The 24,783-nt window shown below is 52.9% G+C and overlaps 9 protein-coding genes across 9 annotated transcripts; 4 read left to right on the top strand and 5 right to left on the bottom strand.

The window, feature by feature from the left end:
* Nucleotides 1-134: 134 nt before the first annotated feature.
* QC761_0110520 (uncharacterized protein) lies at nt 135-422 on the bottom strand (the record flags this gene model as incomplete). The annotated part of the gene is made up of 2 exons (XM_062873213.1): nt 135-193; nt 245-422. 2 exons carry the CDS (start codon nt 420-422, stop codon nt 135-137), a joined length of 237 nt encoding a protein of 78 aa, XP_062728633.1.
* QC761_0110530 (uncharacterized protein) lies at nt 307-1,548 on the top strand (the record flags this gene model as incomplete). The annotated part of the gene is made up of 1 exon (XM_062873214.1): nt 307-1,548. The coding sequence occupies one exon, from the start codon at nt 307-309 to the stop codon at nt 1,546-1,548; it is 1,242 nt and encodes a 413-aa protein (XP_062728634.1).
* QC761_0110540 (uncharacterized protein) lies at nt 1,005-2,533 on the bottom strand (the record flags this gene model as incomplete). Its single annotated transcript, XM_062873215.1, has 2 exons — nt 1,753-2,533; nt 1,005-1,107 (listed from the first exon to the last, which is right to left on the bottom strand). The coding sequence occupies exons 1-2, from the start codon at nt 1,848-1,850 to the stop codon at nt 1,005-1,007; spliced, it is 201 nt and encodes a 66-aa protein (XP_062728635.1). The 5' UTR covers nt 1,851-2,533.
* Nucleotides 2,534-3,453: 920 nt separating this feature from the next.
* Nucleotides 3,454-6,859, bottom strand: QC761_710310 (uncharacterized protein; the record flags this gene model as incomplete). The annotated part of the gene is made up of 2 exons (XM_062882578.1): nt 3,454-5,686; nt 5,739-6,859. The coding sequence occupies 2 exons, from the start codon at nt 6,857-6,859 to the stop codon at nt 3,454-3,456; spliced, it is 3,354 nt and encodes a 1,117-aa protein (XP_062728636.1).
* Nucleotides 6,860-8,591: 1,732 nt separating this feature from the next.
* On the bottom strand, nt 8,592-9,030 carry QC761_710316 (uncharacterized protein; the record flags this gene model as incomplete). The annotated part of the gene is made up of 2 exons (XM_062882579.1): nt 8,592-8,864; nt 8,941-9,030. 2 exons carry the CDS (start codon nt 9,028-9,030, stop codon nt 8,592-8,594), a joined length of 363 nt encoding a protein of 120 aa, XP_062728637.1.
* Nucleotides 9,031-12,184: 3,154 nt separating this feature from the next.
* On the bottom strand, nt 12,185-14,284 carry kri1 (Kinetochore protein Spc24; the record flags this gene model as incomplete). The annotated part of the gene is made up of 1 exon (XM_062882580.1): nt 12,185-14,284. The coding sequence occupies one exon, from the start codon at nt 14,282-14,284 to the stop codon at nt 12,185-12,187; it is 2,100 nt and encodes a 699-aa protein (XP_062728638.1).
* Nucleotides 14,285-14,867: 583 nt separating this feature from the next.
* On the top strand, nt 14,868-16,302 carry VPS21 (Vacuolar protein sorting-associated protein 21). Its single transcript, XM_062882581.1, has 3 exons — nt 14,868-15,380; nt 15,470-15,533; nt 15,590-16,302. Exons 1-3 carry the CDS (start codon nt 15,306-15,308, stop codon nt 16,144-16,146), a joined length of 696 nt encoding a protein of 231 aa, XP_062728639.1. The 5' UTR covers nt 14,868-15,305; the 3' UTR covers nt 16,147-16,302.
* A 401-nt stretch (nt 16,303-16,703) lies between these two features.
* QC761_710350 (uncharacterized protein) lies at nt 16,704-20,441 on the top strand. The gene is made up of 4 exons (XM_062882582.1): nt 16,704-17,160; nt 17,229-17,721; nt 17,782-18,058; nt 18,142-20,441. Exons 1-4 carry the CDS (start codon nt 17,114-17,116, stop codon nt 20,157-20,159), a joined length of 2,835 nt encoding a protein of 944 aa, XP_062728640.1. The 5' UTR covers nt 16,704-17,113; the 3' UTR covers nt 20,160-20,441.
* A 773-nt stretch (nt 20,442-21,214) lies between these two features.
* On the top strand, nt 21,215-23,689 carry QC761_710360 (uncharacterized protein; the record flags this gene model as incomplete). Its single annotated transcript, XM_062882583.1, has 3 exons — nt 21,215-22,363; nt 22,430-22,580; nt 22,635-23,689. 3 exons carry the CDS (start codon nt 21,215-21,217, stop codon nt 23,687-23,689), a joined length of 2,355 nt encoding a protein of 784 aa, XP_062728641.1.
* Nucleotides 23,690-24,783: the final 1,094 nt, after the last annotated feature.

Here is a 24,783-nt window from a genome sequence, read left to right on the forward strand (position 1 = left end):
CAGACCTTCCTATCGGAGGAATTGACGGTCATATACAGACAGTGGTAGTCAATGATAAGACTAACATGCCCCCTGTTCGATAACGATAACAGCGCGGGCACTCAAGGTGGGAATGTGGGGTGATAGACGTTGACTTACACAGCAGGAGCTCTCCCATATCCCGTCTTGGCTTGCAGCAAGCACCCCTCGTTCGCTACTCACATCAGTCAACTTGCCTTACATAGCATACTTCATCTTCCCAAACCTTTTTCTTTCAACCGCATCTCCTTCACACCCTCAAGCTTCACCCCCAACAAGCCACCCAAAATGCCTTCCAGCAAGAAGAAGCCCCAGCAACCCGCACAGGGGGAACCCTCCAACCCAACCGCCCCCGCAGTCGAAACAACAGATCCCCAGACCAACAAGCCCAACATCGTCGACATCCACACCCATATGTACCCTGTCTCCTACATCAAGCTTCTCGAATCCCGCAACACCATTCCCCTCATCCGGTCCTTCCCTGGCCACCCTGAACCTCGCCTCGTCCTCCTCCCCTCTGAGGTCCCCCTCCTTTCCAACCCTTCCCCATCCCACCCCCCAGGACGCCCCCTGACAGAAGCCTACACCTCCCTCGACGCCAAGATCGCCTTCATGGACAAGCACAACATCTCCATCTCGGTCCTCTCCCTCGCTAACCCCTGGCTCGAGTTCCTCTCCACCTCCCCCGACCCCTCATCCCTCTTGGAACCCGCTCTCAGAATCAACGTCGAGTTCGAAGTCATGTGCAATCAACACCCCGGCCGGCTCTACTTTTTCGGCGTCCTCCCCCTCCACCCCGAAAACACCTTGTGCGCACTCCCGTTGGTTCTCTCCATGAAGATGAAATTCAAACACTGCCGAGGTGTCATCATCGGCACCAATGGGCTGGGAAAAGGTCTCGATGATCCGGACATGGAGGACGTTTTTGAAATGTTGGAGGAAGATGACCTGCCAATATTTCTTCACCCGCATTATGGGTTGCCAAATCAGGTGTTTGGAGAGAGGGCGGAGAAGGGGGAGTACGGGCATGTGTTGTCGTTGGCGTTAGGGTTCCCGATGGAGACGACGGTGGCGGTGTCGAGGATGTATCTGTCGGGCATGTTTGACAAGTTTCCCAAGCTAAAAGTCATTCTGGCGCATGGGGGTGGGACGTTGCCGTTTTTGGCGGCGAGGATTGAGAGTTGCATTCGGCATGATGGGTATTTGCACAAGAAGGAGAAGGAAGGGCGTGGGAAGATCAAAAGGTCAATATGGGAGGTGTTGAACAGTCAGGTGTATCTGGATGCGGTGGTGTATGGGGAGGTTGGACTGAAAGCGGCGATTCAGGCGTCGGGAGAGAGAGGGGTGGAGAGGCTGATGTTTGGGACTGATCATCCCTTCTTCCCACCGTTAGAGGAAGGGGAGGAGGAATGGGGGAGTGTGGTGATGAATACTGAGGCTGTGAATAAGGGGCTGGGGGAGGGGAGCAAGGAGGCGAGGATGGTGTTGGGGGAGAATGCGATCAAGATTTTGAACTTGGAGAAACCCTGAGATCAGCTGACTGGATTCGCCGGGTAGCACTTGCCTCCAGCTGTACCTTTGTATACCTATTTCAGGAAGGCACGATAAGGCATTGGGGAAGAGAAACCTGAGAAAGGAAGGTGCAATGGACTTGACACTCTTGGGAACACTTGAGAAGGGAAAGAGCCACGGAAGAACACATAAGAAAAAAAGAAAAAACAACCATATTCATACACAAATGTAAATCCTTCATCCCGGACCTTTTCGCTTCGAAAAAAATCCTCAACACCCAACCATATACAACCGGAAAACTCCATTTTACCCAAAATCATAACCAAAAACTCCCAATATCACCAGTGGCCGAGTCGAGTACATCTTGCCCACCAGCAACAAGCCTCCATCATAACTCCTACAATTGCCACCCCCATCCCTCTCTATGTCAAACTGCCTTCCCAAAACATAGTCACTGCCCTTTCAGTCACCACCAGACCCCTCATTAACCAAAGAACCAGCAAACTCCCGTTCATTCTCCCTTTCCCCGGGAGTGGAAGGGTTTGTGAGGTTGGGCATGATGGGTAGCTGGGTGGTAAGTTCCTTTTGGGTTGGAAATAAAGTGGTTTGATATGTGCGTCTGTTCAAGGTGTTGTAGGTGTAATTCGAGACTGGTGCCTCAAGCATTGAGAAAGTACATCGAGGGTAGAGTGTGGTTGTTGCTGTCAAGAGAGGGGAGTTGGGGGAAATGAATGAGGATGCCAAACCTCGGGGTCGAACCCTTCCAGGTGTATATCATTGCCCAGTCAATGGGTGCAATAACCCTCGAGCAGTGCAGTCAATCCCCACTGTTTGGTCTGCATCTCTTTTTTAAATGTATGATGCCTGACAGTTTGTGTTAGCCTACAACCTCCAAAACCATCCAATCAACTTGCAGGTTGTAGAGAGAAGAACGCAGGTAGTACGAGCCGAGCGTCTGTTTGAATAATTAGTATTTAGACGATTTACCTACCTTACTTCGTCTGTCATGCCCGGTAAAGCTACCTATTTATTCTAGAAGTAGGCTTTGCGCAGTTATGGAAAGCAACAACACGAAAGAGATGTGTGCCCGTGGGGCGAACAGATCTCGGGGAGATGATTACAACCAAGCGAGGCTGGCTACAAATCAAACTAAACCCTGACCATACCAAAGCACACACCGAGCCAAAAGCTGTCAAAATCATTATCTTCTTGGTGGTTTGATAGGTTTGACCGAGAGGGTAGCACCCTTACCTTTTTGTTCAGGAGTAATCGCGACACGGGATCAAGTAAACCTCAGCAGAATATATACATAATGTAGACTGATGTCCGCAACCATCCCCTGAGATGAAGACACCACTCCCAACTCAGATACACATCTTCAAAGCCAGGCACAATGCGTGCCCACGCTTAGGTAGGGACAAAAATGGAATTTGGTATCTCTCAAGGAAAAAGTGACTATATCAACTTTCGAAACCAAGCACATCTCTCAGATAGCTGCCCATACACAAACACACACACACACACGCACACATTCACGCGGATACGCAACCCTAATGTGTACACCAATCCCTACCAGCCAGACCACACTGTAGATACACACCACCCCATCTCCCCATCTCATCCTCAATATCAAACGTTGTCATCACGACTGGTATTTCCCGCCCTCTTTGAACCCTTCAAAAAGCTAACTCCCCCCTTTCCTTTTCCAAATCCATACCCTTTCCTGATCCAAATCCCAATAACCTTCTTCCTTTCCAATAACCCGCCTGCTAAAAAATGCGATCCAGAAAATTGATCAAAAAAAGCGAAATATACGCACACACACGTACACACACACACACACACACACACACAAATATACCACACACCAAAGAAACCCCCTCCCATCTCATACTAATACACCCCCCTTATCCCCCCATCCTCCTAATGATGATGCATCCCCCCCATCCCAAACATACTCCCAAAAGCATCCATCCCCCCTCCCACCCCCCCCTGCCCACCCAAAACCCCACCCCCTAGCCCATCCCCCGGCCCCCCAATCTCAGGCGGCTCCATATTAAAAGGCATAAACCAGGCCGAACTCGGCTCCGCCCCAAAAGCAGCATGTAGCGCAGCGTCCTGCTGAGCAGTATGTCCCCCTCTCCCACCACCACCACCACCACCACCATGATGTCTCCCCCCTCCCCCATCACCACCACCCCCTCTCCCACCCCCAGTCCCATCATGATCCTGCGCCGCCCACCCCGCCAGACCCGACGCGAGCGGATGATGCTCAGCCCCATTCCCATACGCCCCAAACACCAATTGCCTATCCAGCCCCGGCAGCCCATGAGCCCCCAACGCGCCCAAGGCAAACGGATCCGGCGGAAAAAACGAATTGTGCGGATGATGAGGGTGATGATGCGACAAATGCGAGACCGCCACCGGGGAGACAGGCGACAAGGCATGATACGCCGACGCGTTCGTTATTGTCAAGGGGTTGAACGGGCTGGGACCACTAGACTGCGGACCAACACCCGCATTGGCAGAGAAAGACCGTTGATGAAGCCTCGCAGCAGCCTGCATCTGCTCAGCCGCGCCTTGTTGATGATGATGATGATGATGTTGTTGTTGGGCGCGGGCAAAGTCGGTTTGCAACGGTGATAAAACCTGGTCGTTGGCACCTCGCTGGGAGCCGCCAGCAGTGGAAGCCTTTCTAACGATGGATTTCCGTTTGAGGTGCTGGCCGGGGCGGGAGATGCCATTCGGACCACCAGCAAGTTCGCCACTTTGCGGAGAGAGCGTGGTAAAAAACTCTTCGACTGTGTGCAGTTCTGGTTTCTGTTCTAGCACCGCGTCCTCGCCCTTTTCCTTCTTCTTGTACGTGGCCGGGTCGAGGAAGTCGGACTGAGAGACGCCGTGAGGATAACGGTCGAACCAGTCGCCGTATTGGAATATGGGCGAGGCGGCGTTTTCCTGGGCTGGGTTGCCTTGCCTGGCTGCGTCTGCGCAGGTGCGGTACTGTTCGCGGAGGTTTTCTGACATCCAGTGGAACATGCCCCAGTACCGTCTCATTTTGGAGAGGAACTTGACGTTGGTGGCGAGGTTGCGCTTCGAGGTTGCCTCCATCGAGGGGTTGCCCGAGAAGATGCCAAAGATGTGGACTGTGCTGGACAAGAAGGCACAATATCCTGTGAAGGGTGCCGTGATGAAATGTGACTCGGCATCCTTGAGTAGTTCTGATATCCGGTTCGCGGCGGCGAATGCCTTTGCGCCTGCCTTGGTGACGAACGCCTTCGGCACGTCCTGTTGTGACTGACCGTTTGGCGATGAGACGGCGAACCGGTTCATAAACAGAATGTTTTGCTGGACCGAGATGTGCAGAAACAGAAACTGGTTGGCCATGTTGTCTGTCTCATGCAAGTGAAGGTTTTCTGGTGTGTAAGTCAAAGACTCCGGCAGCTCAAAGTCTTCGGTCTGCTTGAGTAGTTTCGCGTATTCGGATTCCGGACTCCACATGGGGTGAGGATCTAACTCCTTTCCGCCCTGGTTGAGGTACCCGATGATGCGCCCCCATAAAGCGATGGCCTTGATCATCCAGGCTGCCACGCCCATATTGTCCTTGGCCTCGGTCGCTTGACCCTCGGTCGTGGGCTCTAGAACTTGCCCACTGAGCGTCTCGGTCGGCCCGGGCATGTCGTACTGAAAGTTTTTTTCCTTGATGGGCAGTGGGATCTTGAGGGTTTCCTCTCTGATGAAACATGGCCGATCGGTTCCTGATGAGTTGAAACGGTCCATCAAGAAGCACGCCCACATCGTTCGTCTCCGGATTTCTCGATCGATAAAGCTCAGCTGTGTCTTTCCCGTCATCCGGAGGGGGTCGTGCTCGAGATCCTTGTGAAGCTGAAGCGCAAAAGCCATCCGGATGGCCTGTCCTCCCAAAGACCAACTCCGTCCACCATGGCATGTGCCGAACTCGTGCAGACCCAGAATCAGAAGACAGGTCAAAATCGTGATATTCGGCCATTCGTATCGCTTGGTGAGAATATCGCGGGCCGTCGAAGCCCATTCCTCTCCACGAAGGAAATTCGGGTTCGTGGCTAGCTTTGGGTGGTTGGAAAAGCGTGCAGCAATGGCGCATACCGAGAGGATCAATACTGGAGGTAAAGCGCCCGCCCTGTTCGAACAGTCAATAATGAAACTCACAGATCAGTTGCGAGCCGACTTACTTGAGCTTTCTCATAAAGCTTGGTTTATGAAGGATGTGATAAGCTTGGCCGTAAATGTTCTCAAAAAACACCTCGGCCAAGTGCTCCTGGATCTCCTTCGACGGCAGAGCATCGCCGCCCTCGAGCAACAGCTTCGATTCCTCCGCCTCTTGAACCAGCATCGTTGAAGGCTTGTGAGGTCCATCCAGCTTGGATCTTGATGTGCCACGAGCCCAATTGTCCAAGTCTGGTCCGAAAGCTTCATCAGCACCGCGCTTCTTCGCCGCGCCCTTGGTGCTAGTGAGAGTCCCTGGAATAGCCGGCTTGACAACCGCTCTGGTCACCGACGCCGCCATAGAATCTTGCTCTGATTTTGGCACCACTTTGATGATGCGCTCCTCCATTCTCTTCAACCGCTTATCCAGCATGGCCATATAATCAGTCCTCGGCGCCGCCTTGCGCGCTGTCACCTTGTAGACACATGGAATGCGAGACCGTAGACAGTGCTTGCATGCTGGCTTCTCTCCCGAGCATCTAATCTTCTTGCGCCGACACGCGATGCAGGCCAGGGGCAATCTCTTGCGCTCCTTGCCCGCCTTCGTCTTCAGCTCGCTCCATGCCGGTGTCGCATCTGTCTTATCACCCTTTGATTTTCCACCCATGTCTGTCCCATCCCCCAAGCCTCCAGTGGCAAGACCAAACTCGTCCGACATTGGCTCCTCCAGGGAATTGCCGCCGTTCTGGTTGCTGTCAGGGCTGCCATTCTCGGATGTGTCCATGCTCTCCTGCCGCCGGCCATTGGTGTCGCTGTAAGAGGTCTGGACAGTGATGGAGGTGGCCTGGTTCTGTTGGTCATGCATCGAGGTTACCGAAGGTGGATGGGAATGCGCAAACACGTCTGGAGTGTGATCGTCAAAGTTTGGTGGAGCTAGACCAGCCATCGGTGAGTCGTCTTGATAGGAAAACTGAAAGTCGCCAAAATGGGTCGCATCTACAAGATCGTGGGTTGCTGCCGTAATGGTTCCCATCCCGTCATTGGATGACTCCAGCTTGAGGGCTTGCAGAGCAGCGGATGATTCAGGTTGCGCGTGGTGACCGTCAGTGTTGTCCGCCGAGGGCGAGAAATCGAGCTCCAGCGACATGGCGAAAGGATGGATGGCACTCTTGGGCTCGTGCAAAATACAGGTGGGTATGTGACCTAGTAGATACCCTCCACTGGGCAAGTAACGGTAGCAACGGCCAAGCGAGATATCGTCAAAAAGACTCAGTGCTCCGTAGCTAGTTTGCGAAACTCCTACTACACGACCAGACCAAACCCCAACTTTGCTCTCCTTCACTGCACTTGGGAATATCTGGGACGGCGACGATGATTTGTAGTGGTGCACAGGAATATCGCATGGTATAGGGGGCGGTGGTGTGTCACGAGCTGCTACCTGACATCGACATGTCCCCTGAGGATTTCCGACAAAGCACTTTCCAGGATGCGAATTGTCGAAGCGTAATACCCGGAGTGTTTCCCGGCCTTGACCGTCTTGTCGATTTCTTGGTATGCGATCGGCCGTGTGTTCTCGAGTAGCAAGGTAAGGTAAAGGTGATGCAAAAGGTCGTCGCGGTCGTTCGTACGGGCCGTCGAGGGGAGTCAGCAGGATAGAGAGAAAAGTAGTGGAAAAAGACAACTCCGAGAAGCTGCAGAAGGGGGAGGCGACAGGCGACAGCAACCGGGGTTCGAGTCTTTTGGCGTTTGGCGTTTCCCAACCACAGGCGTCTCCAAGGCCGGCTTGGTGGATCAGCAAGAGAAGGGTCTGGCGGAACTAGCGAAGAGAAGCGTTTTCGGCGGCTGTCCAGTGGGGTAACATGCTGTTTCGGTTTTCTTGCGTGTGGACGATCCAGAAGCTAGACCGCCCAGGGCAAGGAGGACAGGCAGGGAGCCACCTCGTAATACCGAATAGGCCGTTATGTCCTTTTTGTTTTGTGTGGTCTGCAATTGGGTGCTTGAGCCGGCCTAGTCGCAGTCGGATTCGGTCTTGTTGAGAATGTGACGACGTGGGGAACAGGGGAAACAGGGGCCTGCAAGTCAATATACGGGGAGGCCAGAAAGAGGATGGAGAGTATGGGGGGAGCATCAAGGAAAAGATGGGGCAAATAGATTGATCGCGGAGACAGGGTGACAGGCTGGTCCAAAGGATGTTGTAAAGCCCACGGCGGGCCGACTGGCTCTCTAATGGCACCTATCAAGTGCCCTCTCCCCTCATTTTCCGTCATATGAAGACGAGAGCATGGGGAACTCTCGTACCTCACAGCAGACAAGGTCGAGGCGGGCCACCTACCACCCCTCTTGCATGCACAAGAGACACACGTTCTCCTTGCAGCTGAAGCAAGCCACCACACCAAGCAGTATCATGGATGCTCACAGAGCTCTCGTGAGTGGACTGGTTCCAGGCTAGGCACTACCTACGCCGCGCACGGGCGCCCGCTCCTTCGTCCGGGGTGTACTGTAAGTGGTGTGTGTAGATATTCTTATCCCCTGTTATGATACATAGAGCGGGCAAAACGAACTGAGATGGGGGTGGGAGGGCCAGGAACCGGTTCGTTCGTCTGTCGAGTCGGTGTCGGAGGGGTGGTGGGAGTAACAGCTTTCAGCGCGCGGATATAATTGTATGAGCGAGGGGCTGTCATCTTGATCCATCCGCCAGCCTGCCATGGCAAAATTCCGAGAATACGCCGCCAGGCAATATAGGATGTACAGCATGACCGGGGTGCTTGACTGGTGCCGTCGATTGGGTTTATCAGCGATGTGTACCTATTCTATATTATCCCCGGATTCTGTCGATACAGACCTGCTCCCTTTCGTCGTACAGGCTGTCTCTGTCTCTGTCACAACCCAGAGGCATCAAGACGTTTGTGGGGAGTGGCAGGGATGGGCCGGAAGACGGGTAATGTTGCGGGGTTCGGAGCAGGGTTCGGTCGACCAAGCCCCGAGCAAACAGCGAGTCCCGTCCCGCCCAGAAAGCCGGGACCAGCTGGGGCCGAAGCGTCTTGACTCGTCTCCGTTGATGACCGCCGTGTCTTGGCGGGTGGCAGAAACTCCGGTGATGCCCAGTTTCCCTTGCTTTTTCTCGAGGATAGCTCCAGGCCGCACAATGTGTTCTGTTAGCTCAATGTCAGCGAACGAGTAAAAAGGAGAATACCACCTTCTGTAACACAGCGAGCGAGTGACAGCTACGGTTGACGGAAGCAATGTTCCACAAACCCTTGCTGAACTCGTGGGAAGGCGGCGTGTGGGCGTGACCTTGCCAATTTTGTGGCGCTCCATCCAACCCCACTTGAAGCAAGGCCCAAAATCAACCTCTTGTTCCTGTCAGTGTCAGTCTGTCAGATCTGCCCAAGATCACAAGCTTGGAAAGGATCATCGTCAATATTTGGTGGACCTGCATCGTCGACTATGAGTCCATATTCAATACTTACGTGGACATCGACAACGATTCACACTCTGTCACTCTGAGCGGAAGAAGTCACCCCTTCGGCGGTTCTCTCGTCTCGTGCCGCCATGAATTCTCCGTAGGCATAAGAAACAATAAAGGAAGCTTCGGTGCCTTCTCTTGCAGGTCTATGCTGATGCGAGAAGCCTGGCCCATATTGGGTCGCCACCAACTCTCGTGGGAGCCATGTATCTCGAGGTAAGATGGTCACAGCCCTCTCAACATACAATATCGATTTTAGGTTACAGCAACACACCACTCACGAAATAAATGGCAGCCAACAAATCCCTCTCTGCCTTCCAACACGCTTCGGATCGCGCGGGATCGCCACCAGCTGGGCTATTCACTGTAGCTATCTTTACAGTCACCCCAAATGTCAGCATCGCTCGTGCTACAACAGGCATGACTGCAGCAGTCAAGAGGGAGCTCAGCCGTCCAAGCTGGGGAAGCGGGAAACATGGAGGGGGGTTACACGGCTCGATTCGATCCGTCCTTTTTCCTCCAGTTTCCGAATTGGCATTTGCTATATTGACTTGTCAGACCGACAATTATCCGCAGTGCAGCCCATAGCCTTCCTCCACCTCCATGACTACTACCCCAGAGCCACCGTCTCCGCCGACGCCCTCTTCCGCACCGTTACCACCTCAAATCCAGGATCAAACCGGCCGCCTAGCGTTCAGGTTTGGTCTTAGCGACCTACCAAGCTCACAAGAACAGCGTTGCGTTTTTCATCGTCCTCGCAGATGCCAAGTGGCCAACCTGTCATCCAACCCAAGGTTGAGCTTCATGGTGATGACTCTGTTCATCATTGCGACCTCGAATATTGCCCGTCATTAAAGGGCGCTTCCAACAAGCGAGTCGTCTGCGTGGTGTGTGGACGTTATCACACAGCATTATATGCTCGTGGGCACGGGATCTGCATATTAGTTTCAACGGCCCCAGCGATGATCGTGTTTCCTCGCGGTCCCGTCTGCCCCCTTTGGGAAATGTTGCGCTTGGTCAGTTATAGTCACGAGGGGAATGCTCTGTAGAGGTCTGGATTGAAACGTCGGGGTCACCTCTGCATCCACTTGCAGCACGACCAGGAATCGCACGCATGCTACGCCGTGTCTGCCTTCAATCTCTACCTCTCCAAGATCCAATCGGAACCTCGGATGGTCCGCTTACGGCTCTTTGCTTCAGGACGATGCAGGCCTTCGTCTTGATGTGTGCTGCTCTCCGCCAGCCTGGATCGTTTGCTCACACTACACGTCAGAAACACCACTTTGGCGGAGTTTATCCCGCAGCTTTAAACAACGATGGGTTCAACCGTGACAGAGTTGTGGTGGATGGCTGACTAGAACAGTCCTTCGACATAGCTCCGCTGGCAAAGGCTCCTTCCTATCCAGTTATGAAATCTGGGGGCGGGCGGAAGTATTTTGATGAAGAGAAAACGGGATAAATTCGAACAGGCTGTTTCAAAGGACTCATTTCACATCTATGGCAACCGTTATACATCCAAGCGTTTACCTCTTCCCTCACCGAACGCAAAAACCACTAGCATCACCAGATCAACCCAAATTTGATCGTCCCTGAGGTGATCTCTTCAGCGCCACGCATATATGAAAAACAAGCACTCCCTTCATTTCCTTTCTTCTTCTTCTCTACCTGCCCGACTTACATCTTGGTACATACATACACTTACAGAAAGGTCTTGGCTTGCCGTTGTGTTGACTCCCAACCAATCGGGTATTTAGAGGTTGTATTTCGGGGGCAACTTCGGCTCGGTTCATCGTACCGATCATGATTGCTTTCCCTCTGATGGAGAAGTTCGCTTGATGCCTTTCCCACTTGACAATTCTTTTTGGTTTACATTCATCAAGATCGCAATAGGCACCCTGGCGGTCAAGGAAAGACATGGGGGACAGGACAGGTAGGGTGTTATTCCTTGGTCTCACGGACCATCATGCTTGATTTGATGGCTTGAATAGAGTGGATTGGGACGAGGTAGAAGCCCGATTTGGGTTTCCGGGCGGGGTGCAAGGCATCACTGACTGTGTAGTCAGTCCCGGTTCATCCGATTTGAGAAGACCACATGTAAGAAGAATTGCAACTCCGGTGTGTAGGAGGCCAGGGAATGGTTCTGACAGTGTGGATACAGCTGTCATAAGATCCCTGAGTCCTTCGGTATGGCCACATAGCCATTGCACTCTACAGACCGAGACATCAAGTTCCATACCAACCTACAAGCAAATACTCTATCGATTGCTCGTGGTCATTCCCAAAAATCACAGCCCAACGCTCTTCATTTTTTTCTGGGCCTTTTATTTCGACTCTTCTTCCTCGCAGCTCCCAGGTTCTGCATCCGCAGGCTCCCGTTCCATCCCCACCACCGAACTCGAGGCTTTGATCAAGATGTCCCGTCCTAGATAGATACCTATCAATCTAGGCGTATCATGACTTACCAACCTTGGGATTATCACGACCAAGCCTTCCCATTCCAAGCCCAAACCAAGCTAGGAAAATAAGAGTGCGAATTTTGAAGGCAGTTAGTTGCTGCTCAAAAACAGTATTTGCCTTTGACCACTTGTGCTTGAAATACAGTTGAAATGTAGCGAGGGATATCAACAAAAGTAACCAGAGTGTTCTTGAAAGACAATGTTTTAACTGGACAGCTTTCTTATACGTAGAAGCGTGCAAGCTGTGAACGGTATATGTAGCAGGTAGGCAGAGCCAAGAGGCCAATACCCTAAGTAGCTGACTTGATAGGTATTGTTGGCAAAGTGATATGAATTGTTGGGAGTGGCAGTCCAGTTTCTGAATAGATAACAGCACAAGGGCAACAAACACCTCCCGGTGGTTTAAATCTCAACACCGAGTCCAATACCAATCTTGTCCTCTATATACACAAGCCAATCCATACAAAAGAAAGCCTTATGAAAAAGCCACCAAGCAATTAAACGTCCATTCGCTATATGCACAAAATCACATCTTCCTCCTTACACGCCATTACTCTTCACCCTCGCCATCACCCCCAGCAGCCTTCCCCTTCTTCGACCTCTTCCTCTTCTTTTTCCTCTCCCCCTCCACAATCCCATCCACCGCCACCTTCTTCTCCTGCTCCTTCTCCTCTCCACCCTCCTTCTTCTTCTCCCTCTTCTCAACCCTAACCGAATTAGCCCCACTTCCCTTCTCCTTCTTCTTACCCTTCCCCTCATCCAACAGCTTCTCAAACCCATACGTCGGTCCCGACTCCTCAAACTCCTTCCCAAAAGTATCCCTCCTCCACTGTCTCAACCTCGCCTTCTTCCCCAGCTTCTTCTTGTCCTTCTTCTTCTTCTCCGCGTCCCTAAACGAGGCCAGCTTCTTCAACCCCGCAAACTCATTCAGCGCCGCGTCTGAGGGCGCCAGAAGGATATCACGGGCCGTGAGACCGAATGATGTGGGGGAGGTCTCGCGGTACTTGAAGGTGAACTGCTCCTTGCCCTTCTTCTCCAGCGCGCGGGGCTGGTCAATCTCCATCTTGGTGTCGACCAAGGCTTCAATCTTGGCAAGCTCGGCCCTGGCTTGTTTCTTGGCCGCCGCCTTTTCCTTCTTGAGATCCTTGGTGGTCTTGCGCTTCTTGGCTGGGCGGTCAGAGTCGTCTGAATCAGAGTCGGAACCCTCAACTGAAGGGGCAGGCTGATCAGCCTCGAGGTCGGAAAGGGCAATAGCGGGTACTTCTTCCTCGTCTTCCTTGAAGTCAGGGATGATGTCCTTGATGTCGATATCGTCATCCCATTTGGGCTTCTTCGGCTTCTTGGAATTCTTTTTCTTCTTGCCGTCTTCGTCCTCGCTGCCAGAGGCTTCCTCCTCCTCGCTGTCGATGACCATGTCGTCGACCTCATTGTAGTAATCATCATTGAACCGCTTCTTCATTTCCTCCTCCCAGTCGTCATCCTCCCATGCCTTATCCAAGAACTCAACCCACTCCTCATCCGTAAGCTGCTTCCCGCTCATGCCCGCCGCCTGCTTAATCTTCTTCAACCTCTCAGACGCCTCGTCCACCTTGAGCCTCCTGAGCCTCGCTCTTTCCGCCTCCCTCTCCTTCTTCTCAGCCTCCTTCCTCTCCTTCTCGAGTGCTCTCAGCTTTTTACGTCCAGTCAGCTCCTCCTTGCGAGCGGAGCGCGCATTGGCGAGGTTTCTCGAGTACGTCTTCAGGACCTCATTGCTCTTGGTGGGGTCTTCGAATCGCATATTATAGGCATGCTCGAACTCGTCAGCAATATCGTCCTCGGCATCCTCTTCGTCAGAGTCAAATGCTTGCCACTTGTGGTCAGGCGCCCACGCCTTGGAAGCCATGAACTTGGACAGAAACTCCTCCGGGTTCTTGTCGGCGTTCTTCACGTCCAGCTCAGTCACCTCGACGACGGCGGCTCTGGAAGGGTGGACGCCGTTGGCAGCAGGGGCGGGTTCGGCCTTTTTGACGGGCTTGATAAAGGCGTCATCGTCGCTCCATTCCTCGTCGTCGGCGCCGGCGGCGTTGTTGATTTCGGCCATGATGGCATTCTTGAGTTCGGCCTGCTCCTGGACGTAGGTCCTGGGAACGTTGGGGTCGGCGGCGGTGGCATCATCGTCTGCGCCGACGTCGCCGGCCATGTAGCGCTCGCGGTGGTAGTCGCGGAGGAACATGGGCTTCTCCTTCTTTTCCTCATCGTCCTTTTTCACATCTGTGGTAGGGTCGAAAGGTTTGTAGAAGACGGCTTCCTTATCATAAATGCGCGGATCCTTGTTCTTGATAGCGGCGAGCGTGGCTGAGATTTCGGCGTCCAAGTCCTCGGTGATCAAGGCGGCTTCGTCGTCCTCGGATTCGTCGTCAGAAGAGGACTCGGACTCCTCGCCGGCGCCGTACTTTTCCTGCAGGCGGTGAAGCTCTTCTCTCTTCTTGTTGTGCTCGAAGCGGCGGGCGTATTCCTCGTTGATGTTGAGGCCGGGTGTCTGGCCACCGAGAGTAACGCCGCCATCTTCCTGGTCATCTTCGCTGCTGGAGGCAGAGTCGTCGAAAAGGGACTGCTTCTTGGGGACAATCTTGTCGCCGCTCCGGGCGGTTTTCGCAGAAGCTGAGGCCATTTTTGGGTCAACCTTGCGATCTTTGGGTGGTCAATTCGAAAAAAGGAAAAATTTTGGAGAAGGAAGGGGGAGCTGCAAACTCCGGTGTTGAACTTTTTAGTGGGGCTACTTAGAAGTGGAGATGGGCTCAAGCACAGACCACATGTAACGATCAGAAGATAAAGCTCCACCAGTGGCAGGGGTCACTTACACTGACACTGACTCCAAGAAGAGTTTCGATGATGGATGATATGTAACATGTGATTTTACAGCATAATATTATGGGAATGGAATTGGCAAGACATTGGTAGAGGATAGAGGATGAGGAGTGGATGTCCTGGCAGCTCCCGTGTCTTTCTCACACCATCCTGGGATGCTATTTGGACTGCTATGGCTTGGAAATAGGAAAAGCAGACTCTTCATTTCATATCTACCTGACATAAGACGTCATGACACGCGTATAACTTCCAGGTTATTCTCAAAAGTACACAGGGTCGGCAGCTACCTAGATCTTCATGTGTTGTTAGTTGTTACCTAAGCCTTCAGCTATAAATCACTTCTCCAGGTACCTCTATAGATTGGATGACATTGTAGAAAAGACACTGGAATTCTCTGACAATATGTTCTGGTTCTTTAGCTTTGGAACATGTACCTGTTTAAGCTACTTGCAGTCAAATTCCATTTCACCCTGAAGCTGTCTTGCCTCTTGGTGCCAATGTGGCACGTGCACTGTTGGAGCGCAATCGCCTTGACGCTAAGCCTGATTTGGAGTTGGCTCGGAACTCCCATTGCCCATGCATCGCCGCCGCCGTCGTCGCATGCATCCTGGTTCCCGAACGCTGTCTACCTATCACGTCACTTCGATTCTGGCATCGAAGCCAACACCACGCAACACTTTGCAAGTCCACATACGCATCTTGCCATCACCAAGAGGGCCTGCCATTTCTTCTCTTCTCGCTTTGCCCTGCTTTTGTCTTTTTTTGCTTGCTGAAGCCCTCGCCGACCGGTGTTCCGATCTCTCTCCCCGCTGCAATATCCCAGAATGGCCGACTCAGGTGCTCCCAAACCAAGCAGCAGCGTCAAGCTGGTGCTGCTCGGTGAAGCTGCTGTGGGAAAAGTACGTCTCTTTGCTGCCTCTGAACACCGTCAACGTTTACCCCTCCCGCTCCATCTCCATCGTACGACTGCTAACAAGACCTGTTCCAGTCATCTCTCGTTCTGCGGTTCGTCAATAACGATTTCCAAGAGAACAAGGAGCCAACAATAGGAGGTATGTTGATTCGGGGTACACTCTGATGTTTGCAATACTGACTCCTTCTCAAATAGCTGCCTTCCTGACTCAAAAATGCAATCTACCCACACGCACCATCAAGTTCGAGATCTGGGATACCGCCGGCCAGGAAAGATTCGCCTCTCTCGCTCCCATGTACTACCGCAACGCCCAGGCAGCGCTTGTGGTCTACGACCTGACGAAGCCCACCTCGTTGATCAAGGCGAAACACTGGGTTGCCGAGCTGCAACGGCAGGCCTCGCCCGGTATTGTCATTGCTCTCGTCGGCAACAAGCTCGATCTCACAAACGATAGTGCTGGTGGAGACGGGGAAGGGGCTGGTGCTGGTGATGGAGAGGATGCTAGAAAGGTGACGATAGAGGAGGCCAAGTCGTATGCTGAGGAGGAGGGGCTTCTTTTCTTCGAGACCAGTGCCAAGACGGGCTACAACGTCACTGAGGTGTTCACGGCTATTGCGAATGCCATCCCTGAGACATCGCTCAAGACGGCTCGGGGTCCTGGTGCCTCTTCTACGGCTGCTCGTACGGAGGAGCAGAGGGTCAACCTCAATGGTCCTCGGGATCCAAATGCCAAGGAGGGATGTGCTTGTTGATGATGGGCTGGGATGTGGAGTGGAGGGCTTTCTTTTGGTGGATGGGAGAGGGCTGCAACGGGATTTGCATTTTATGGGTACAGGAGTGTCTGGTTTCTCATTTGGGCAGGAGTAAATAGTGGTTTAGGTGTTTTCTGTCGTTTTTAATGCCATTGCGTTCCTGTATGGTGTCTTGGTGTTTGAGGGACTCGATACCCTGTGATGTCCGTATCTTTTGACAAGAGTGAACATATCGTCACAAAATCATCCAAGACTTGAACCAATCTCATGTTGAACCAGCCTTTGTAAAGTATATTTTCTTTCGAGGCGGATTCCCATGCCTCAACGGTTGGACCTCAGAGTGTCCTTGCTGGTGCCACTCATGAATGCCTCACAGGAAGTCACATACACGCAGTCTTGAATGTGGCAGAAGCAAAAACAGTTGAACATCAGCTCGAACAAGGTAGAATGACAATACTTGCAAGCGAACTCCATCAATTGCCCCTATTGTCTACATCACCATGGGGATTTCTCCAAGTTGCCCCACTGAGGGAGTGAAGTGCAACGTTCTGGCGCTCCAATATTTAATGGTGGCCCAAGCGGCGGTGGCGCACGTGCTGCTTGAATTGGTCTCCCAAAATTTTATTGAGTCCAGATTGCGAAACGCGACAGCAGAGCGCATCCAGCTCGACTCTCAAACCGCCATCGCTTTTGATTCGGCCTTTGAAAACGACATTCGATAGCTCATATTTTTGAGCCGTTACTTTTGGAAACAAGAAGAACCCACCGGCGTCGATTTCCCCTCCCCAAGGCCACGTCTCTCGCTGCCAGGCTACGACCGGCGACTTTTCGTTTCGCGCGTTGCCCGCTCTCGCCTCCGCAAGTGTAACGCAACATCCCCAATTTCGATGCCGGCGACACTCCACCACTCTACTTGACCCTTTTCTTGGGCGGCGGCACCGCAACTATCGCGGATTGCAGGGAAATCATGGCGGCGTCATTCACCATCACCGAGGCCCAGGCCGAGCTTATTCGGTACGTCTCTGTCCCAAGCCGCTCTCTTTTTACAAGGGATGACACTAACAAAAAGTCGCACCACACAGGTCTCTACCCCAGGAAGACATACCTGCGAAGCTCCGATGTGCTATTTGTAGCAAACTAGCTGTCAACGCTTTCCGTTTGCCCTGCTGCGACCAGGCCATCTGCGAGGGCTGTCAGTCGACCCTGCCTGCGTCGTGTCCTGTTTGCGAACACTCCCCGCTCTCGGCCGACGATTGCAAGGCTCACAAAGCACTGCGGACGACCATTAAGGTTTTTCTTCGGACAGAGGAGAAGAAGAGGGAGTCAAATCGGCCAAAGGAGGCTACTCCCATCACTCCTGTCGATCCTAGCCCGGTTTCGGCAACTGCCCCAGTGCCACCTGAGCTGAATGAGCAATCGGCTGAGTCTGTGGCGCCTGCTGGGGATAATCAAGAACAATCCAGCTCGGAGGCACCTGCTGCTGAAGCTTCCGTCGAGACTTCCCATGGCCAGGAAAATGGTGAAGCGGCACCTGGTCAGAATGACGAGACTTTAGAGCATGATGCTGCTGATTCTGTAAGTTTTCTTGGACTTGTACCTCTACGGAAAACACACAGTTTGCTAACCATGATCAAGGACCAACCTTCACATCCTGCTCCCGAGGGCGAGGGCGTAGGAGAAGCCACATCAACCGAATTGGTGAAGCAAGAAGGCACTGAAGTTGCCGAGGGCGAGGAAACTGAGGAAGTCAACGGCGAGGAGGGGGATGGAAATGGGAATGACCAAGAGCAGAATGCAGATGGTACAGCCAAGCCCGTGACTGGCGGTTTCGGCATGGGCTTTGGCGGCAACTTTGAACAAATGCCAATGATGATGGCCATGAACAACGGCTTTGGCAGTTTTCCAATGATGGGTCAGTCCAACTTTACCTGCGTGTAATCCTGCCATGTTGTGTGTAAAGTTTCTCGGATGCTAACTCTTTTTCCCAACTTTTAGGCATGCCAGGCATGAACATGGACCCGGCGATGATGATGCAAATGTGGAGCGGGGGTTTTCAAGGCATGGGCATGAACGGCATGAACATGAATATGGGCATGGGAGCAGCAGCAGCAGCAGCAGCAGGGTACGGGGGCGAGGCCGATAACTGGAGCGGACAGCAATCATGGAATGTCGGCCAAGATAATTACAATCATCCAAGCGCTTCTGGCATGGGCAATGGTGATTATGGCTCGTTTAACTCTGGCTTCCAAACAGGATATAATCAAGGTAATTATGGCCACCCAAATCAGTTCAATGACTATCGCCGGAATCAGTGGGGGGGTTTCCCCCGTGGTAGAGGTCGCGGCCGCGGGTACGGGTATGGCGGCGGCGGGTATGGACGAGGAAACTTCCACAATGGGGGGTATGGGGGTGGGAATTATAATGATCAGAATTTCAACAACGGACAGCAACAGTATCCCGGCAGTATGAACGGTCAGGGCAGCGAGTTTGGTGGCGGCGAGAATGGCGAAGGTGCTGTTGGCCCGAATGATGGTAACGTCGATGAGTTTGGGCGCTCTATTCGTGCTGATGACGGTGCTGAGGGCGCCGCTGATGGCCACCAAGACGGGGTTCCGCATCATCAGGGAGATGGTGGTGAAGAGGGGCCACACCAAGGCGAAGAGGGCGGTCCAGCCCAGCCAGCTGATGAAGTTCTGATTAATGCACCCAAGGGTCCCAAGGCTATGTTGCGCGGTCTTCCCAACACGAGTTACATTCACCTACAAGCTAGAGGCTGGGTGGATGACGGGAAGCCGAATACCCCTAACAGTGCGAATGGCACTGCGGCGCCTAGCCAGGTGGGCGATTACCCCCGGTCACGTAGTAGTTCCCCGAGTGGCTCGCGGAGGGGCGGTGGTGGTGAGGATTACCATCACCATCACTCTCACAGGGATAGGGATCATGAGGCTTATCACTCTTCGAGGAGAGAGAGGGGCAAGTCTTCGAGGCACGAGGGGCAGTCGACGAGGACGCATTCGCCTTCTGCGGTGGGGAGTCGGAGTGGGAGTCGCAGTCGGAGTGAGGATAGGAAGGAGAAGGAGGAGAGGCATCGAGGTGGTAGACGGCAGAGGTCGCATTCGCCTGATGGGGATAGGGAAGATGATGGGGAGGACCGCCGGCATAGGTCGCATCGCAGCAGTAGGAAGCATGATGATCGGAAGGAGAAGGATGAGCATACCCGCTCGCGCTCGGCCTCACCTCCGGCGGATGAGTCCCGAAGATCGAGCCATCGCAGCAGCAGAAAGGATCGCGACTCGGATAAGAGACGGGATAGGGAGAAGGATCGGGACAGAGATGGGGAGCATGAGAGCAGCAGACATAAATCTAGCGGTCACCGGTCATCTCATCGGGATAGGGACTACGATAAGGATCGCAGCGGCCGAGACCGTGATAGAGAGCGGGACCGGGACCGCAATAGGGATCGTGACCGGGATAGGGATCGGGAAAGAGATAGGGATAGGGACCGTGACCGGGAGAGAGATCGTGATAGGGACAGGAAGGAGCGTCGTGATCGAGATCGTGACAGGCGGGATAGGGATAAGGAGAGGCGTCATAGGAGTGGGAAGTCTACTGCTGATGGGGCTGAGGATGGGAGCTCGTCAAAGAGTAAAGGTTTGGAGATTAAGGGTGGTGGTGGTGGTGGTGGTGGGGCGGGTGGGGGGGGAGGGTCGAAGGGTCATGGAGAGAATGCTGCTGGTGATAGCGTCGTTGGTGGGAGAAGGTCAAGTGCTGCTACGACTGGGCCTGCGGTGCAGGATCCGCATGCTGCTGAACGGGCTGCTCGGGATAGGGAGCGATTGCTTAAGGAGACGCGACGGATGGCGAGTTTTGCTAGTATTGCTGGGTCGAAGAGGGGACGGGACAGGGATGGGGAGGGGGATGATGGGGAGAGGAGGAGGAATAGGAGGAAGGGGAGACGGGGGGAGGTGGTGGATGGGGAGGGAGAGGAGAGGGAGAGAAGAGATTATGATTGATGGGTAGTGAGATGCATGGGGTGTTGTAGGGTGGTTGTAGATTTACATAGGGGGTTTGTCACTCGGGAATCGAAAGCGCCCTTTTTGTGAAGATGGTTGTTGGGGGTGAAATGGAAAAGAGGATAAAAAGCGATGTTCACGTTGGCATTGGTGGTGGGGTGTTGTTTGGTGTATATAATATATGGTTGAGTGTGATGTATTTACAAGACTGGGGATCGGAGTATAATTGTGTCTTGTACCTACCGTCTTTATCAACGCTATCCACAGAATGGTGTTTCTATGCTTCAGGTTACTGTGTCCCTACCACGCCATCAGCTCGTGTTCTACTTAGCCAGTTGAGCACACTCAGTCGACCATGTTTTAGTTACGCCTTCATTCAGCCATACCAAAACTTACCACAACCATGCCATTGAGGTGACAGTGATATGCAGGGTCGCAGCTTATTATACCGGCATTCATCAACACAGATTTCCCAGTCAAGAAACACAGCCTGCATCATCCCTCCCTCACCGTCCAATCCCATGCCCAGCTCGCCCAGACATCATCGTTAACAAGCGTCCGCGTGGTCGGTTTTAGCACCCAGTGAGGTGTTAGTGGCGTGGAGATGGTGGCCCCTAAGGGGAAGCATTGGTTGACTTCCGGGCGGGAACTGCGGGGTTGACTGACGCTTGTGGCCCCAAACGGGGGGCTTGTCTCCAACTGACAGCTCCCTATCGTGGCGGGGGTACATGGGTACATGGGTACCTCTCTCCATATCACTTACCGCATCTTGACAACCTCCGTTTGCCTCCGTACCATCTCTCTCTCTTCCCGTGTCCTACCACTAGATCTGCTGCCAACCCCTCCCTCGGGCGTGAACTTTAACGACGGCTCTTTCTGATGATGTCCAGCTTTATTCATTGACAACTGATTACACTGCAGTCAAAGAAAAAATATTAAAACATTTTATTACTTGTCTGTAAACCACACCGACCACTTTCAGCTCCTCCTCTCCATCTTATGTAACTTTCTTGCCTCACTCATACCATTTCCATCCCATTATTCACGACACAGCGATGCGTCCGCTCCCCGGTGATGACGCCTTTGGTGGGCGTCCTCGGACCTCGACCATGGCGGGCGGCGACAGCGACACACCCGCCTTTTTGAACATGTCTTCTGCTGCTGCCGCTGCTGCTGCTCCGCAGATGACTTACTTCTTTGCTGATGAAGCTTCCATTGGGGATTCTTCGAGTGCGAGACCACCTGCTCCGTTTCATCATCATCATCATCATCATCACAGGTCGAAGGATAACAGGAGGTTCCCTCCGCTGGATCATCCTGATCATTATTCGCATCATATTCCCAAACAATATCCGCCACGCAGCTCACCAGCTGTTCAGTACGAAGACCGCGACGTCAGCGGCGGTAGAGCGATAAGCTCAAGCTCAAATTCCAACGGCAAAGCTGTGGTGGCTGCTGCTGCTGATAATACTGCTGTCAATTCCAAACCTAATGACAGTGATGACCTGGCCACGCCGATGCCAGTGACCTCGGGCAATTTCCCAAAGTTATCATCACCGCATCCTCCACCGCCGTTATCGACTACTTCCAACTCCCGCCCTACCACCCCGTTTCTGTCCGCCGGTCCAGCTTCAACACTGGGAAGTATCTCCTCTCGACGAAACTCATTGTCGTTATCCTCCGCCCCGTCTGTTATCGGAACCGACTACGACGATCATTTATACCCCGACGAAGACGAGCAACAATTGCAAGAGACAGAAATCATGGAAAGCAGCGGGAGTGTACCGCAGCTGGTTATGCCCAGTATCAAGATGCCTTCTCGACGGCCGTTTACCGAACAGGGAAAACAGATGGGTAGATTGAAGGTGTTGATTGCGGGGGATAGTGGTGTGGGAAAGACTAGTTTGATCAAGGCTGTGGTGCAGAGCTGTGAGAGTGTTGTGCATGTTGATTCGATTGTTGCTGGAGAAGGGAATGGGATGCTGATGAGTTTGCCTGTGGGAGGCAAGAGGGCGAAGGGGAAGGGGAGTGGGGAAACGAGGGAGATTACCGAGGTTTGGGCTAGTACGAAGCCTTATCCTGAATGGTGGAGTGAGGTAGAGGCGGGGGGTGGTGGGTTGGGGAGGAGGAAGAGTTTGGGGGATGAGGTGCTGGATAGGAATGTTTGTTTTGTTGATACGATGGGGTATGGGTTTGGGAGTTCGGTGAGTTTTATGAGCGAGGGGGTGAGAATGGGGTTGGGATGAATGAGGGCTAATTTGTGATGGCAGTCTATGGATACTATTACGCCGGTGACGGAGTATATTCAAGGTCATCTTCAGCGAATTAGTAGTGGTTTGTTGAGTGACGGAGATGTGTTGAGCATGCTGGGTGGTGAGGGGGGTGTGCAGGTTGATGTGGTGTTTTATATGGTGTCGAACCGTGAGTAGATGTTCTCGTTGTCTGGGGTCCGGTATATGCTGACTTCGATATTAGGCCTCCGCCCTGTTGATATTCACTACTTACGACAGCTCTCACCCTTGACCAACATCATTATCCTGTTGGCGCAAACTGACCTTATGTCTGCGGACCAGGTTGCCGCAAGCAAGGAGCAAATCTACAGCCAGCTGAAAGAGGCCAATATCCGCCTCTTCTCTTTCAACACAACCTCTTTCAATTCCGATAAGCAAGGGGTATACGCCACATCCAGTGCCAACGGCTCAGACCACGACAACATGGACGCAAGCCTGCTCATGTCTCCCGACTACGTCCAACCACTCTTCCCAACTGAACTCGCCACCCTCGTCGAGCAAGTCTTCAACAAAGATGGCATCTCCCGCCTCCGTCACGCAGCCGCCCGTAAATACATCCAATGGCGAAACACCCAGTCCCCAAGCCCACCATCGCTGTCACAGCGGTCCCTCCGCATGTCCAACTCCTTCAGCCAAAATTCTGTCTCTGGAAGCCAGATGCTCAACCCGCTTGGTAGCCCTCCATCGTACGCCCTAGCCAGAATCACAGACCACACCCAAAGAGAGGAACGCCTCGCCCAAGTCCGCTTTGCCAACTGGGCTGCTGACCTGCAGAAATCCATTGCCAACGAAAGAGCTCAGTATCTGGCCCTTGCCCGTGGTGACCGTGCCCTCTGGCTGACGGAACGGCTTAATGAGTGTATCCAAGAGGGGAGTCTAGTCCCAGTGAATAGTAGACAGCATACCCACCGCCACCGTGGAAGGAGTGGGAGTGATGGGTTAGAGTCACAGAGGTATAATAATGTGAGGAGACAGCAGCAAGTGAGGCAGGTGCATAGGGAGAGTAGTTTGAGGAAGGAACCAGAGGGGAAGCAGCAGCAGCAAAACTCGAATCATGACCCGTTGGGGTTGTTGGAAGTGGCGGCTGACTTGAGGAGGAATGGGTTGGTTGTTTTGGAGGTGTTGGGGAGTATTGGGGTTTTGGGCGGGGTGGTGGTTTGGGTTGTTGATCGGTGGGTGCATGTGCAGGCTATTGGGTGGGTGTTGGGGCAGTGGGAGAGGTGGTGGGAGGGGAGGTGATTTAGGGTGGGGAGGTGATGGGTGGAGAGGTTAGGGGTGATTTAGGGGGTTTAAGGGGGTATATAATACAGATGGTACTATCTGAGAATGGGGCCATGCTTTTTGAAAGAATGGAGCATATGGGACTTGGGAGTAGAGGGTGTTGAGGGGAATATATCATGTAATTTTGGTTGGAGGTATATATAGTGGGAAAGAAATGGATATTTAAGTTTGTAAAGACTCTTCCACTGTGTTGAGCTGGGTGAGCGGGGACTTTTATCTTGTGGTCTGCTTTGGGGGAGCTTGGTCAAGTGTGTGAACTAGTGTGAGGTGTGTAGATGTGATGGTGTTGGAGAGTCAAAGAAATGTAAGAACACAGAATGGCGGCCGTTTTGCTCACTGTAAAGGAATGTGTAGAAGCTTATGTGTGTGTGTGATCGAGTGGTCTTGGTGGTCTTGTTCATTTTGGCGGAGGGGAAGAGGCGCTGTTGTGGGAGGTAGGGGCTTACCAGCGCCCCGCCGCTCTACCTATTAACTCACCCTCCTTATAATAAAAGTTCAAACATCCCTCTTTTGAGCGTTGCTGTTACAGGCTGAATTTTAAGCTGACAGACCTCTTTGTCGCCCAGTCGTTTTTCTAGCGTCTGTGACCCCCAGTATCAAATGGTGGCAACAGCTCTGGATCGTATTGCGGAACAAGTCTCGGTGTGCCCATCAACATCTGATGCGGGATTGCCCGCCCCATTTCCTGATGAGCAAGAGCCCCTGGAGGTGACTTCGCTGGACCACCAGAGCATTCAAACACTGCTGGATTCGTTGAGATTTGAGCAGATCGACTCACGGCAGGAAAGCATTCGGGTGGCGCACAAAAACACTTGCGTCTGGATAACGAAAACACGAGAACACAAAGACTGGCTTGACATCAACAAGATGGAGGATCATCACGGCTTCCTTTGGATGAGAGGAAAAGCAGGAAGTGGAAAGTCAACTTTGATCAAATCGACCCTCAGAAGCTTTCAAAACTCCAAGAGCAGCAAGGCTACTACGGTCATCCACTTCTTCTTCAACGCGCGGGGTGCTGAGCTGGAGAAGACCACAAGAGGGATGTACCGGGC

This window comes from Podospora bellae-mahoneyi, chromosome 7 (genome assembly GCF_035222275.1).
Source record: "Podospora bellae-mahoneyi strain CBS 112042 chromosome 7, whole genome shotgun sequence".
Lineage (NCBI taxonomy): Eukaryota > Fungi > Ascomycota > Sordariomycetes > Sordariales > Podosporaceae > Podospora > Podospora bellae-mahoneyi.